General features: G+C 38.3%; 1 protein-coding gene across 1 annotated transcript; it reads left to right on the forward strand.

The window, feature by feature from the left end:
• The first annotated feature begins 777 nt into the window (after positions 1 to 777).
• Positions 778 to 13,292, forward strand: LOC135744450 (uncharacterized). Its single transcript, XM_073814324.1, has 25 exons — positions 778 to 793; positions 1,104 to 1,234; positions 1,352 to 1,645; positions 1,735 to 1,830; positions 1,929 to 2,061; positions 4,573 to 4,709; positions 4,825 to 5,130; positions 5,220 to 5,315; positions 5,415 to 5,547; positions 5,994 to 6,124; positions 6,236 to 6,529; positions 6,618 to 6,713; positions 6,812 to 6,944; positions 7,856 to 7,915; positions 10,418 to 10,548; positions 10,667 to 10,963; positions 11,053 to 11,148; positions 11,244 to 11,376; positions 11,513 to 11,530; positions 11,667 to 11,797; positions 11,924 to 12,214; positions 12,290 to 12,385; positions 12,481 to 12,613; positions 12,702 to 12,784; positions 12,889 to 13,292. The coding sequence occupies exons 1-25, from the start codon at positions 778 to 780 to the stop codon at positions 12,967 to 12,969; spliced, it is 3,546 nt and encodes a 1,181-aa protein (XP_073670425.1). The 3' UTR covers positions 12,970 to 13,292.
• The last annotated feature ends 1,195 nt before the right edge of the window (positions 13,293 to 14,487 follow it).

Consider the following 14,487-nt stretch of genomic DNA (forward strand, 5'->3'; position numbering starts at 1 on the left):
CCTCCTGGACTAGGCAGTGCTTTTCCTTCCCGTTGATGGTGCCTATGTGGGGATTTGAAAAGGAACCTATTCCAGCCCTACCTCTTGTTACAACCCCGACCAGCCTTTTGTGATGTAATCTTGCCTCTGCTTGTCCAACAGCTTCCTCAGCCTTCCACTTCTGACCAGTCCTTACTTTAATCCCAGCCGTTGCCACCTTTGAATCACTTGAGTCTCTGAAAAGCAACACTTCCCTAGCTCTTGTTACCTTAAACTCTTCTTCCAAGGACTTGAGCAGCAGTTGCGGTGCCCATAGAGTGTTATACTACTTAGACTTTTTGGAAGCCCCAGCCATCTTCTGAGGTGGCTGCTGACTTTCCTCTCTTTCCTCTGTTACACCAGTGACACTTAACCGGAATTTGTCGTCCACCTTTCCTCTTCTCAAACCATCGATCTTGACTTGGGTGATTTAAAATGCATCTATGCCCACTCCATTAGCTTCTCAAGACCCTTAAGAATCCACTGGCAGCCTGGGACTGTGGTGACAGTGAGGTCGTCCATAAATGCTCTGATCGGTGGCTGGCATTGAGCTGACTTCCTTTTGGGCCTTCTACACGCTGATTCAGCAGACTTTGTGAGCATATTCATAGCCAGGGAAAACAGAATTACGGAGATGGAACAGCCCGTAATAATTCTGATCTCAAACTTATGCCAGCCTGATGTCACTGCTCCTGCAGAGGTTCTCATCCTGAAATTGTTGTAATAGTCAGCGATAAGGTCTGTGATCCTGCTGGGGACATGATGTTTTGTCAGAGTGAGATGCACCAGCTTGTGTGGTATTGAACCATATGCATTTGCCAGATCAAGCCACAGCACTGACAGATTGGTTCTGATTAGATAGAATGTACCTGTAAATAAAAATTTTAGTGTATTTTATAAAAGTTTAGAGTGCCCAAAACTGTATTGTCGTAACCATTTTATCAGATTAAATTCAGTTGGATTAACACAATTTGTGCATGTAAACATAGCCAGTTTAAAGTAAAAAAAATCATAAATGAGAGTGGAATGAAAATATATTTGTCAAAGTTTGTGTATATTTGTGTTTCTTTTTTCTGCCACATCAGGGATTTTCTATCCATTTGGCTCGGCGGTTGGAGACATTCGAACTCTTGTTAATTATGGTGGTGAAGACTCCGCTTCAGTTAACCTAGCCAGACCATTTGTATATTTTGGGCGCACATACAACCTGATATATGTGAGATTTCAATTTCAATTCTGTACAGTCTAAATGAAAATGAACAAAATCAACACTAAAGTTAGTTCATACTTTACTGTTTGTCTGATGGGTTTTGATTCATTTCTCTTAATTTAGGTCAACTATAATGGACTCCTTTCATTCAACCAACCGATAATAGAAGATCCTTACACTTTTCCATATAATGGAAGTCAAGATGTAATTGCTCCTCTCTGGGCTGACTTTGATGACTATGGAATTATTGCGTTTTACTATCAGCAGTACACATCTGGAAATGTCCTCACACGAGCTACAGAAGATATCAAACACTATTACCCTGGTGTGAGCTTCAACGCCACTTGGGTCTTTGTAGTAACTTGGGACTATGTTCAAACTACAGATTTAAACACATTTTTACAGCATTCAGCCCCAGTAAGTTTTTGTTTTTCTAAGCTTTGACACGAAACGCTGTTGAGTAAATCTTGATGTTGTTGTTATAATCAATGTTTAAATCTTTTCAGTCAGTCTCGTTTCAAGCAGTTTTAATTTCGGATGGTGTCTCCTCCTTTACTCTGATGAACTATGGCAACATGAGTGTGATCAATTATCCAGTGGAGGTAAAAAAACTTTCGAAAGTTTTACAACACCCAAATATTTATATTTTATAATCCAAGTCAGCTGGGTATTCATACATAGTTTTTTATGATTTAAATAGGCTGGATATGACACAATAGGCTCCACACATTACTTTGTCATTCCTGGGTCAAACAATGGCAACCTCATCCCAAACCTCAAGTATTCAAGTAATGTAAACACTCCAGGCCGTTGGGCTTTCTCTACATATCAAGGTACAGTATGTGTTTCATATTTCTGATTCATGTTGCATTGAAATAGTTAGACAATCACATTATATGTACTTTACCCAAGTGGTTTAGAGTTAAATATTCAGTTTTTTTCTCAATGGCCAGGCAAATAAAGATTCTTGAAATGGAAGTTGTGTTTTTCAGAACACACAGTTGCAATGTTTACATGCAACCAAATAATCTGTTTGTAATCATGCTGATGGCTAAATCGTATTGAAAATCCTTCATGTAAACACCTTAATCAGTACGATTCATGTCGAGGTTGATATTTACCTCATACATTCTGCAGCGTTCATGTGTACTTTTATAACATTATGCCACATAAAGCAATAAAATAGGGTTATGCCTTTTGAAAGTTGTGTTTTCATTGAAAACTTCTTAAGCTGTGCAAATACTGTACATTTACTTATGCTACTGGACACATCTTCAGTAATGTTCCTGGAATCATTGGGTGTTTCGGTCTTTCATACACCCTCATCCAGGTGACCCGGTTGTGGCTGATCAGACCCCAGCTTGTGTCCAGTTGACAAATCTAGCTACACTGGCCCAATGGATCTCCGCCTCTTGAACCATAGCCATCTCAAGGCTTTCTCTGCCGTTTCAGTGGTGTTGCGGATGGCTCTTCTTCTCCTCACTCCATCAATGGCCAACAGACTGAAGGCTCTGTACAGGGATCGGGCTACAAAGCCCCTGCATCCTACCTCTATTAGGAGACACTGTGGTCTCCATCTGGCTTGTTGACACTCACTGACCAGTCCCTCATACTTGGTGAGTTTCCTCTCAAAGGCCTCTTCCAGTCAGTCTTTTCAAGGGACTGTAAGCTCCAGTAGAACTACTTGTTTGGTGGAATCAGACAAAAGAACAACATTTGGTCTTAAGGTGGAAGTCACAACGTGGCTGGGGAACTAGAGTTGCCGCTCCAAGTCCACCAACAGCTGCCAATCCCACACGTTGGCCAGGTTGCCTGCAAATGTTTTTGCAGCTGGTCTTGGCTGCTCTCCCACTCTGACAAAGGCAATGGTTTGCCTGGAGGGGAGGGAGCACTTGGCCCACTCGACTCCTGTAGCAATGGTTACAGCAATGGCCATGCCTCCACCGGTACCTTCCCTCTCCCAGTGCGTTTGAGCAGCACTTCAGAATGTGATCCAGGGTTCCAAACTTGGAGCACAGTGGGCATGCTGGTGACTCCACCCTACCCCATATGTGAGGGTTTGATGGGCTGGGCAGCACATCGTATACCGCGTGGGTGAGAAACTTGATCTGCTGTGGCTCTGCCTTCCACAGTTCCGCCTATGTCACCTTCCTCTCGATCGTGTTCTCCCATCGTATCCATGCACCCTGTTGCCTCATTCCTCTTGCCCTGCAGGTTCTCTCATCTTCGACCACTGCTCTCACCTCCTCCTGGACTAGGCATCGCTTTTCCTTCCCGTTGATGGTGCCTATGTGGGGATTTGAAAAGGAACCCATTCCAGCCCTACCTCTTGTTACAACCCTCACCAGCCTTTTGTGGTGTAATATTGCCTCTGCTTGTCCAACAGCTTCCTCAGCCTTCCACTTCTGACCAGTCCTCACTTTAATCCCAATCGATGCCACCTTTGAATCACTTGGGTCTCTGAAAAGCAACACTTCCCTAGCTCTCGTTACCTTGAACTCCTCTTCCAAGGACTTGAGCAGCAGTTGCGGTGCCCATAGAGTGTTATACTACTTAGACTTTTTGGAAGCCCCAGCCATCTTTTGAGGTGGCTGCTGACTTTCCTCTCTTTCCTCTGTTACACCAGTGACACTTAACCGGAATTTGTCGTCCACCTTTCCTCTTCTCAAACAATCGATCTTGACTTGGGTGGTTTAAAATGTATCTGTGCCCACTCCATTAGCTTCTCAAGACCCTTAAGAATCCACTGGCAGCCTGGGACTGTGGTGACAGTGAGGTCGTTCATAAATGCTCTGATTGGTGGCTGGCATTGAGCTGACTTCATTTTGGGCCTTTTACTCTCTGATTCAGCAGACTGTGTGAGCATATTCATAGCCAGGGAAAACAGAATTACGGAGATGGTACAGCCCGTAATAATTCCGATCTCAAACTTATGCCAGCCTGATGTCACTGCTCCTGCAGAGGTTCTCATCCTGAAATTGTTGTAATAGTCAGCGATGAGGTCTGTGATTCTGCTGGGGACATGATGTTTTGTCAGAGTGAGCTGCACCAGCTTTTGTGGTACTGAACCACATGCATTTGCCAGATCAAGCCACAGCACTGACAGATTGGTTCGGATTAGATAGAATGTACCTGTAAATAAACATTTTAGTGTATTTTATAAAAGTTTAGAGTGTCGAAACTGTATTGTCGTAACCATTAATCAGATAAAATTCAGTCTGATTAACAAAATTTTGTGCATGTAAACATAGCCAGTTTAAAGTAAAAAAAAAAATCATAAATGAGAGTGAAATGAAAATATATTTGTCAAAGTTTGTTTATATTTGTTTTTCTTTTCTCTGCAGCATCAGGGATTTTCTATCCATTTGGCTCGGCGGTTGGAGACGTTCGAACTCTTGTTAATTATGGTGGTGAAGACTTCGCTGCAGTTAACCTAGCCAGACCATTTGTGTTTTTTGGCCGCACATACAATCTTATATATGTGAGATTTCAATTCATTATGTACAGTCTAAATGAAAATGAACAAAATCAACACTCAAGTTAGATCACACTTTACTGTTTGTCTGATGGGTTTTGATTCATTTCTCTTAATTTAGGTCAACTATAATGGACTCCTTTCATTCAACCAACCTCTCCAAGAAGATCCTTACACTTTTCCATCTTTTGGAAGTCCTTATGGAAATCAAGACGTAATTGCTCCTCTCTGGGCTGACTTTGATGACTATGGAATTATTGCGTTTTACTATCAGCAGTACACATCTGGAAATGTCCTCACACGAGCCACAGAAGATATCAAACGCTATTACCCTGGTCTGAGCTTCAACGCTACTTGGGTCTTTGTAGCAACTTGGGACTATGTTCAAACTACAGATTTAAACACATTTCTACAGCATTCAGCCCCAGTAAGTTTTTGTTTTTCCAAGCTTTGACACAAAACGCTGTTGAGTAAATCTTGATGTTGCTGTGATAATCAATGCTTAAATCTTTTCAGTCAATCTCGTTTCAAGCAGTTTTAATTTCGGATGGTGTCTCCTCCTTTACTCTGATGAACTATGGTAACATGAGTGTGATCAATTATCCAGTGGAGGTAAAATAAACTTTCACAAGTTTCACAACACCAAAATATTCATATTTTATAATCCAAGTCAACTGGGTATTCATACATAGTTTTTTATTATTTAAATAGGCTGGATATGACACAATTGGCTCTACACATTACTTTGTCATTCCTGGGTCAAACAATGGAAACCTCATCCCAAACCTTAAGTCCTCAAGTAATGTAAACACTCCAGGCCGTTGGGCTTTCTGTACCAATGAAGGTAGGTGTTTCATATTTCTGATTCAAGATGAATTGAAATAGTTCAATGTTTTCCACAGATGTGAAATAGACATGACGTGTATGCATGCAAAATGTCAATTTCAAAGAGTGTCATTAAGACGGAATAACAAAAAAGACACAATTGGTTGCCAGATATACATGAGCGGTTGTTAAAATACCTGGGCCGCCCCTCCAAGTAAAGTCAATTTGTGGGAAACACAGTAGTTACACCATCATCTGTTACACCTGTGTAATATTTTATATGTACTTAATGCAAGTGCTTTAGAGTAAAATATATATTTTTTCTTAATGGCCAGGTAAGTAAAATTCTTAAATTGGAATTAGAACACACAGTGTGAAGTGAACAAACATAATAAATGAGAGTGATATGTAAACGTATTTGTCAGAGTTTGTGTATATTTGTGTTTCTTTTCTCTGCAACATCAGGGATTTTCTATCCATTTGGCACGGCGGTCGGAGACAATCGAACTCTTGTTAATTATGGTGGTGAAGACTCCGCTTCAGTTAACCTAACCAAACCATTTGTATATTTTGGCCGCACATACAACCTTATATATGTGAGATTTCAATTCTGTACAGTCTATATGAAAATGAACAAAATCAATACTAAAGTTAGTTCATTCTTTACTGTTTGTCTGATGGGTTTTAAATAATTTCTCTTAATTTAGGTCAACTATAATGGACTCCTTTCATTCAACCAACCGATAATAGAAGATCCTTACACTTTTCCATCTTTTGGAAATCAAGATGTAATTGCTCCTCTCTGGGCTGACTTTGATGACTATGGAATTATTGCGTTCTACTATCAGCAGTACACATCTGGAAATGTCCTCACACGAGCTACAGAAGATATCAGACGCTATTACCCTGGTGTGAGCTTCAACGCTACTTGGGTCTTTGTAGCAACTTGGGACTATGTTGAAACTTGGGATTTAAACACATTTTTACATCATTCAGCTTCGGTAAGTTTGTTTTTGTAAGGTTTAACACAAAACTCTGTTGAGTAAATCTTGATGTTGCGGTGACAATCAATGTTTTAAATCTTTTCAGTCAATCTCGTTTCAAGCGGTTTTAATTTCGGATGGTGTTTCCTCCTTTATTCTGATGAACTACGGTAACATGAGTGTGATCAATTATCCAGTGGAGGTAAAATAAACTTTCACAAGTTTCACAACACCCAAATATTCATATTTTATAATCCAAGTCGACTGGGTATAAATACATTTTTATGATTGGTTAAATAGGCTGGATATGACACAATTGGCTCCACACATTACTTTGTCATTCCTGGGTCAAACAATGGCAACCTCATCCCAAACCTCACGTCCTCAAGTAATGTAAACACTCCAGGCCGTTGGGCTTTCTCTGCCAAACAAGGTACAGTGTCTCTTATTTCTGATTCATGTTGCATTGTAATAGTTACACCATCATCTGTTACACCACTGCAATATGTTGGATTTTGAAAATAATGTATTTGTGTTTAGAAAAGACTATTATTTTATACCGTCCCTAATCAAAGTTTTATAAAGCATTTGTCTATAAGCAATGCATAATATATTGTAAGCGTTTGTGTAAGGCACTCTAATATGTAATGCTATCAATAACAGGTAATTATTTAATATGTGCTGTTATCCTTTTTGTGTTTTTCCTTTTCTTTCTTTTTTTGGGATGTGCATTGCAAAGCTTCCATGCAAAAAGACAATTTATTTAAAATAAAATACACCCATTGTCAGGCAATTACACATCTTACACTGAGTAAAATTTAAAGGATGCAATATGGATTGCATGTTGAACTAGTCAAAGCTTTTTAATGAGTCTTTAATGATGTTTGTATGTGTTTATTATTTCTGCAAACTCCACAAAAACAAGCACAGTCGTGATAGCAATGTAACTGGTATGTTATATAAATCAGAATCAGACAGAAACCTGAACCATACATCACAAATCTGACCACTATTTTGGTACTGATGTGTAAATAGTTTGTATGTTTACATGAAAAGCAATTCTGATAATTGTATGGTAATTTACCTAGATTACTGTAAATACCAATGACACTGAAAAAGGACATTCATAAAAATCAAATATGTGCCTGGTCTGTAATAACTGTTTTATGAAATATATAGGCTTAACAACATTTTTGTGATCATTCCAGGTCTGTGTTTTCTGTCAAATTATTTTTGAATGGCTAATCTTACACTCAAAAGTCTATGAATTATAGTGCAAGTTAAAGCAGGTCAAAGCTTTTTAAAGGCTCTTTAATGGTGTTTGTTTTTTGTTTTTTCTTTCAGCAAACTTAACACATAATGTGAATTCAACTACAACTGCTAAAAACTCCAGTGCTGTTCCTGGTATGTTATATAATACCCAAAATCAAACAGAAAAAAAACAATAGGGCTGCATGAATTTAAGGGGAAATTCAATCATTTGCTATATAATGAGGTGAACAGTATGCAATAAGGTATTTTTTCAATATTACAAATTATTAAAAAAAAACCTGCAAATTATAATTTGTGTCTTTTGGATTAAATATCTCTTCCCTTTCGAGGTAACTCGATGCTGCATCAGGAAATGAAAATAAATTGTTTAAATGGCTAGTGAGCAGTTCAAGAAGTATGTGTTCCCCTTTCCTCATTTCATAACGGGGGGGGGGGGGGGTTATGTGTTCAGTGTTTGGGGGCAGAGTATACTCAGGCAGATCTTGAGGAAGAGGCCTGTAGACATTGCGATAGCCTCTCGCTAAAGTCGCTCCATACCTGAGCAGCTCTTTTTGATCATGGAGGGCAATATTAAAATTCCTTTGGGCTCAGGGCTTGTGTTTGCTAAGGCAGCATGACGCCTTTTATCGTCGGGATCGCAAATGGAGCTAGCTAAGGTATCTGAGATGGCTGCAGCCCTTTTTCAGCCCTTGCGGTACAGTTCACTTGCCTACAAGATTGGTTTTCCTCAGGTCTTGCGGCCTTCACTTTAAGAGTATATATAAGCTCCTTTTCACTCCCCTCTTACTGAGGGGTAATTACGAAGTCCTACCTTAGTCATTTGTTTCCTGCATGGTACATTAAGGATTAGGCCTACTTCCCAGTGAGAGTTCAGATAGGACTCTATTTTTTAAAAGGGATCATATTTAGTTTTGTACAGACAAACTTCTGTCACTCAATTAACATATCTTTTGCCCATCAACTTGATGCTTTGTGGTATTTCACCCCGCATACTTTTACAAGGTACTCTACTTTGGACATCTCGCCCTTACCTGGTAATCATGTGTTTATGTCCTGATATGTGTATGACACTCTTCATAACTAGCCTAGGTCAGACTTCGTACTTCCGCTCAATTTCATTTAGTTTCTGTACTTAGTCTGAGATATCTCCCATTATAACCGTTTTCCTCCGGCTCCAAAACGGCCAGCCCAGTCAACGAACAAAGGGTGGGCTGAGCGCCGTGACGTAGACGCTAAGCGCTGAATGTAAGATTGTAGTTTACAGCAGACATGAAGACACAGAATGATATTCGATCTGTTGTGGATAGTATTCCTGCATTTGCCAACTGAAACCTGAACAAGAAGAGTGTTTGTTAAACATTTTAAATGGAGATTAAGTTGTTGCCCTACTCCCGACAACTTTTGGGTTAAGTATAATTTATGAACTATTAACGATCATCAGCAAGAAACTGGGGAGGCCAAAGGCCGGCAAGGTGATAGTTGTGATTGTGTTCTCTTTGGTTGCTCTCATGGAGGATCAGGTAAGCAAAACTTGGTCTGTGTGCTGCACAGCTTGGTGTGCACAATGATCGAGAAATCATGAAGGGGAATTTCATTGTTCACAGTTAATAGTAGAGGACGCGTGGACAGTCATTCTTTGGTGACGTCCCTTATTAACCAGAAAATTAGTTTGTGAGGAGTAAGTGGGTTCCTCCACTTAGACGTGAGTGGAAAGACACCATAAGGATAGTGTTTAACTAGCTCTGGTCCAATTTACATCACATAATCTGCAAAAGTCGTTCACAGCCATGTTCACTCTGGAATTTCGCTCAATGGATTTGTTTCCTGTCATAAGTGGGTTCACAGCGGAAATTTGATGCGGCTGAGCCAGCGCATAACACACGTCATAACCAAACGTTATGTGATTGGCTTATGTTTACACCAGTGATTTTAAACTTCAGACAAGCCCCCCCCCACGAGAAGGTAAACGCTTATCAAATATGCCCAGCCAGACTCTTATGGCATAGTGGGCCTTCTTCCCCAAAGTGTCATTTTATGAGGCAGAGTTGAGTTAAATCGAAAGGGAACATCTCGGATATGTCTGTAACTTCGGTTTTCTGAGATAGGGAACGAGATGCTGCGTCTCATTGCCATAACTCCTTGTGCCTGTAGCGCTTTTCCAGAAGCTGTAATGCACCTCCATTTTATACCTTGTTGTTCCGTCGTAATCATGACGTCAACACTCGCCAGACAGGCTGATTTTACAGATGATTAATATATGCGCAAACACTGTGGCGTTTTTTAATGAAGCAGCGCCTCGTTCCCTATCTCAGGGAGCCAAGGTGTAACGAAGCCAAGTTTCATGACGTTGCTTTTATAATGAATATAATTGATAAAGAATCAAAATCAAATTAAATTATTGTCAGAACAAATATTACAGCACTAGTCATCACCTGTTACACATGTGTAATATTGTTTACTTTACGCAAGTGTTTTAGTTAAGTTTTTTGTTGGAATAGACATTCAATGGCTGGGTAAGTAAAGATTCTTGAATTGGAACTTGTGTTTTTCACAACTAAAACACAAACATAATAAAAGAGAGTGAAATGTAAACATGTTTCTGTATATTTGTGTTTCTTTTCTCTACAACACCAGCAATTTTCTATCCATTTGGCTCGGCGATCGGAGACGTTCAAACTCTTGTTAATTATGGTGGTGAAGACTCCGCTTTAGTTAACCTGTCCAGGCCATTTGTATATTTTGGGCGCACATACAATCGAATATATGTGAGATTTTAATTCCATTATTTACAGTCTAAATTAAAATCAACACAACTCTGACAAATCATCGCTTATACTAGTTTATAATTTGATGTTTGTCTGATTGATTTTTTTCTTAATTTAGGTTAACTATAATGGACTGCTTTCATTCAACCAATCGACAATAGAAGATCCTTACACATTTGGAAGCCCATATGGAAGTCAAGATGTAATTGCTCCTCTCTGGGCTGACTTCGATGACTATGGAATTATTGCATTTTACTATCAGCAGTACACATCTGGAAATGTCCTCACACGAGCTACAGAAGATATCAAACGCTATTACCCTGGGCTGAGATTTAATGCTACTTGGGTCTTTGTAGCAACTTGGGACTATGTTCAAACTACAGATTTAAACACATTTTTACAGCATTCAGCCCCAGTAAGTTTTATTTTTGTAAGCTTTGACACAAAACTCTGTTGAGTAAATCTTGATGTTGCTGTGACAATAAATGTTTTAAATCTTTTCAGTCAAACTTGTTTCAAGCGGTTTTAATTTCGGATGGTGTCTCCTCCTTCATTCTGATGAACTATGGTAACATGAGTGTGATCAATTATCCAGTGGAGGTAAAAGAAGTGTCTATATAACAATAAGAAAAGATTTGTGTTTTATCTTCCATATCAATTGGTATAAATGCAGAGTATTTTAATCATTTTAATAGGCCGGTTATGACACAGTTGGCTCCACACATTACTTTGTCATTCCTGGGTCAAACATTGGCAACTTCATCCCCTACCTAAAGTCCTCAAGTAATGTAAACACTCCAGGCCGTTGGGCTTTCTCTGCCAATCAAGGTACAGTAGATGTTTCATATTTTTAATTAATTTTGCATTGTAATAGTTACACCATCATCTGTTACACCACTGCAATATTTTGTATTTTGAAAACAAGTTTTTTACAAATGTTTTCTCTCTGTGTTTCTTTAAACAGGCATTGTACAATTTTCAGGTAGGTTATAAACCCATGAATTGTTTTTCAACCTAATCCCACAGTATAAAGTTAAACAAGCATCATTAAAAAGACTAAAATGTAAACATATCTTAAAGTTTGTGTATATTTGTGTTCCTTTTCTCTGCAACACCAGAGATTTTCTATCCAGTCGGCTTAGCAGTCGGAGACATTCAGACTCTTGTTAATAATGGTGGTGAAGACTCTGCTTCAGTTTACCTAGCCAGTCCATTTGTATATTTTGGGCGCACATACAATCGAATATATGTGAGATTTCAATTCCATTATTTACAGTTTAAATGAAAATGGACACAACTCTGACAAATCATCACTTATATTAGTTTATATTTTGCTGTTTGTCTGATTGATTTAGATTTGTTTTTCTTAATTCAGGTTAACTATAATGGACTCCTTTCATTCAACCAACCTTTACAAGAAGGTCCTTACAATTTTCCTAATAGAAGTCAAGATGTAATTGCTCCTCTCTGGGTTGACTTCGATGACTATGGAATTATTGCGTTCTACTATCAGCAGTACACATCTGGAAATGTCCTCACACGAGCCACAGAAGATATCAAACGCTATTACCCTAGGCTGAGCTTCAGGGCTACTTGGGTCTTTGTAGCAACTTGGGACTTTGTTAACACTACAGATTTAAACACATTTTTACATCATTCAGCCCCAGTAAGTTTGTTTTTGTAAGCTTTGACACAAGTGAATCTTGATCTTGCTATAACAATCTGTTTTAAATCTTTTCAGTCAGTCTCGTTTCAAGCCGTTTTAATTTCGGATGGTGTCTCCTCCTTCATTCTGATGAACTATGGTGACATGAGTGTGATCAATTATCCAGTGGAGGTAAAAGAAACTTCTACATCAGAATTACAAAATATTAAATAATGATTAATAATTTGTTTCACTTCACAAAATTATTGTTTTTATATTTTAAATAGGCCGGTTATGACACAGTTGGCTCAACAAATTATTTTGTCATTCCATGGTCAAAAAATGGGACATTCATCCCATTCCTCAAGAACACAACTAATGTAAATGTGCCAGGGCGTTGGGCCTTTACGGTGAATAGAGGTAGGTGTTTTTTTCACAATATACAGTACACTTAATATCATATTAATATACAATAATGTATTGTTATTTCTTTTGTGCATCTCTTTAGAAAAAGTGGTAGGGCTACAAATGAAAGTTACCTCATTTCTGAACCTAACAGACAGTGGAAACCTTGCGTTTGTTATGCAAAAAGTAAGTCAGGCTCACTAATCAGGCAAAAGACGCTTCCAGTAGACAGTAATACAAATGTCAAATGCAAGAATGCTAGTTAATCTGCCTTTCCACTTGTTTTTCAGCTGAAAGATGAGCTGGTTAATCGTGGCATGCCACTTAATGTGCGGGTGACTGCACGCAAAGTCCAGAAGACAAAGCCGTAAAACAACCCTCATATACAGAAGCAAATAAAAACCAGTTTTAGTCTCTGACACCAGATAGTCTTGCTGTTGTCACTTTAATAAATGAATGTTGCTCAACAGGATCAGGAACATTTGTGCTCTCAACTTTCTGTTTCACATATACAGTACATACATAACACACAAATCAAAGCAGAAAACATCTAAAGCACATTCTTTCTAACAATTCACTGGTTGTTTTTAAATACCCTGACAACTATTTCTTTTGTAAGATTCATGTTTAAATCATAAAGCGTAATTGTAAAATGTTGTTGATCACTATTTCTTTTATTATTTCTTCTTGTAAGCAAAATAATGATGCACTAAAACCAACTGTGATTACATTTAATAAAGTCTATAAAAAATCCCTGCCTATTTTCCTTCTTAAATTGCTTTAAAAGAATTATAGCTGAAGAAATGGATAAAGAAGATAATTATTTTTCTTTTATGTTTAATTGCTCATCTGAAAGGATCAATACACTCCAAAACCAGAAGCCTTATCATTATGGTTCAGCATTTATTTATTTATGAAATCTGCATGCTATATAGTTATAGTTTTTTTAGGAAACAAATATTTGTGGTAGACATTTTGATCTTTAAAACTTTAAGGAGTCACATGGAAGTCACTATCGTGAACTCGTCTCAAAGACTTACATTGTACATGTGTCAAATTTTTGTGTTATCAAACTGAGGTATGAGCAGCTGACATACACAGATGCTGTCGACAAATAATTTAGGTTTGAATGGATATTTATTAGGGGTGGCACGGTTCACAAAACCCTCGGTTCGGTTCGTATCACGGTTCTATGGTCACGGTTCACGGTTCAGTACGGTTCTTGTTGTTATTTTTCTTTAAATTTTTAACACTCCAGAAATGTATTATCTTATTAATGTATTAATTATCCATAATTAAGGATACAGTATTAAAAAAAAGTTACATCATGTAATCATGCACAAACTGAATTTGACTTTAAGGACATTATTGGGACCATCTCTGAGGAAAGCCAGATGAGATTTTGATAGAGCAAGAGGGAAGACATTGATGATTTCAACATGCTTTACATTTATTTGGCAAAAAAGAGAATGTGTATTGCCATCTACATAAACTTTATGTGCATTTTTAGCACACAAAGATAACTTGCATTTATCAAAATGCCAACTTCAGTGTAGCTCTAAGATTTATCACTGAGAGGCTGCGTAAATACTGCAGAGAGAATATGTGGACGAGAGAGAAACATAACTTTAACACCTGTAATATTTAAATCCGTCTCTTTTGTCCACTTTTGACCAATTCTGCCCTGATTACTTTGAGGGGAAATTTCTGAAATAAGATCGCGCAACTTTCACACGCGAGCAAAATGAAACTTCGTGGAAATCAGCCGCTTTAATTTTATCAATGAAAGGCTAAAAATAGCGCTGAATACGAAAAGACTTAAAACATTGTGTTCAGTTACCTCAGATTAGATAAATGGTCGGAGAATAGGCGATCTCCTGTGGCTGTTC

Source organism: Paramisgurnus dabryanus, chromosome 1, assembly GCF_030506205.2.
Source record: "Paramisgurnus dabryanus chromosome 1, PD_genome_1.1, whole genome shotgun sequence".
NCBI classification, from domain to species: domain Eukaryota; kingdom Metazoa; phylum Chordata; class Actinopteri; order Cypriniformes; family Cobitidae; genus Paramisgurnus; species Paramisgurnus dabryanus.

Bases quoted from the DNA above. Each gene is read 5' to 3' on its own strand.
- LOC135744450 (XM_073814324.1), top strand. The intron at 4,710-4,824 runs GTGAGATTTCAA...CTCTTAATTTAG, and splicing joins GCACATACAATCTTATATAT to GTCAACTATAATGGACTCCT. The intron at 5,548-5,993 runs GTAGGTGTTTCA...CTGCAACATCAG, and splicing joins GGCTTTCTGTACCAATGAAG to GGATTTTCTATCCATTTGGC.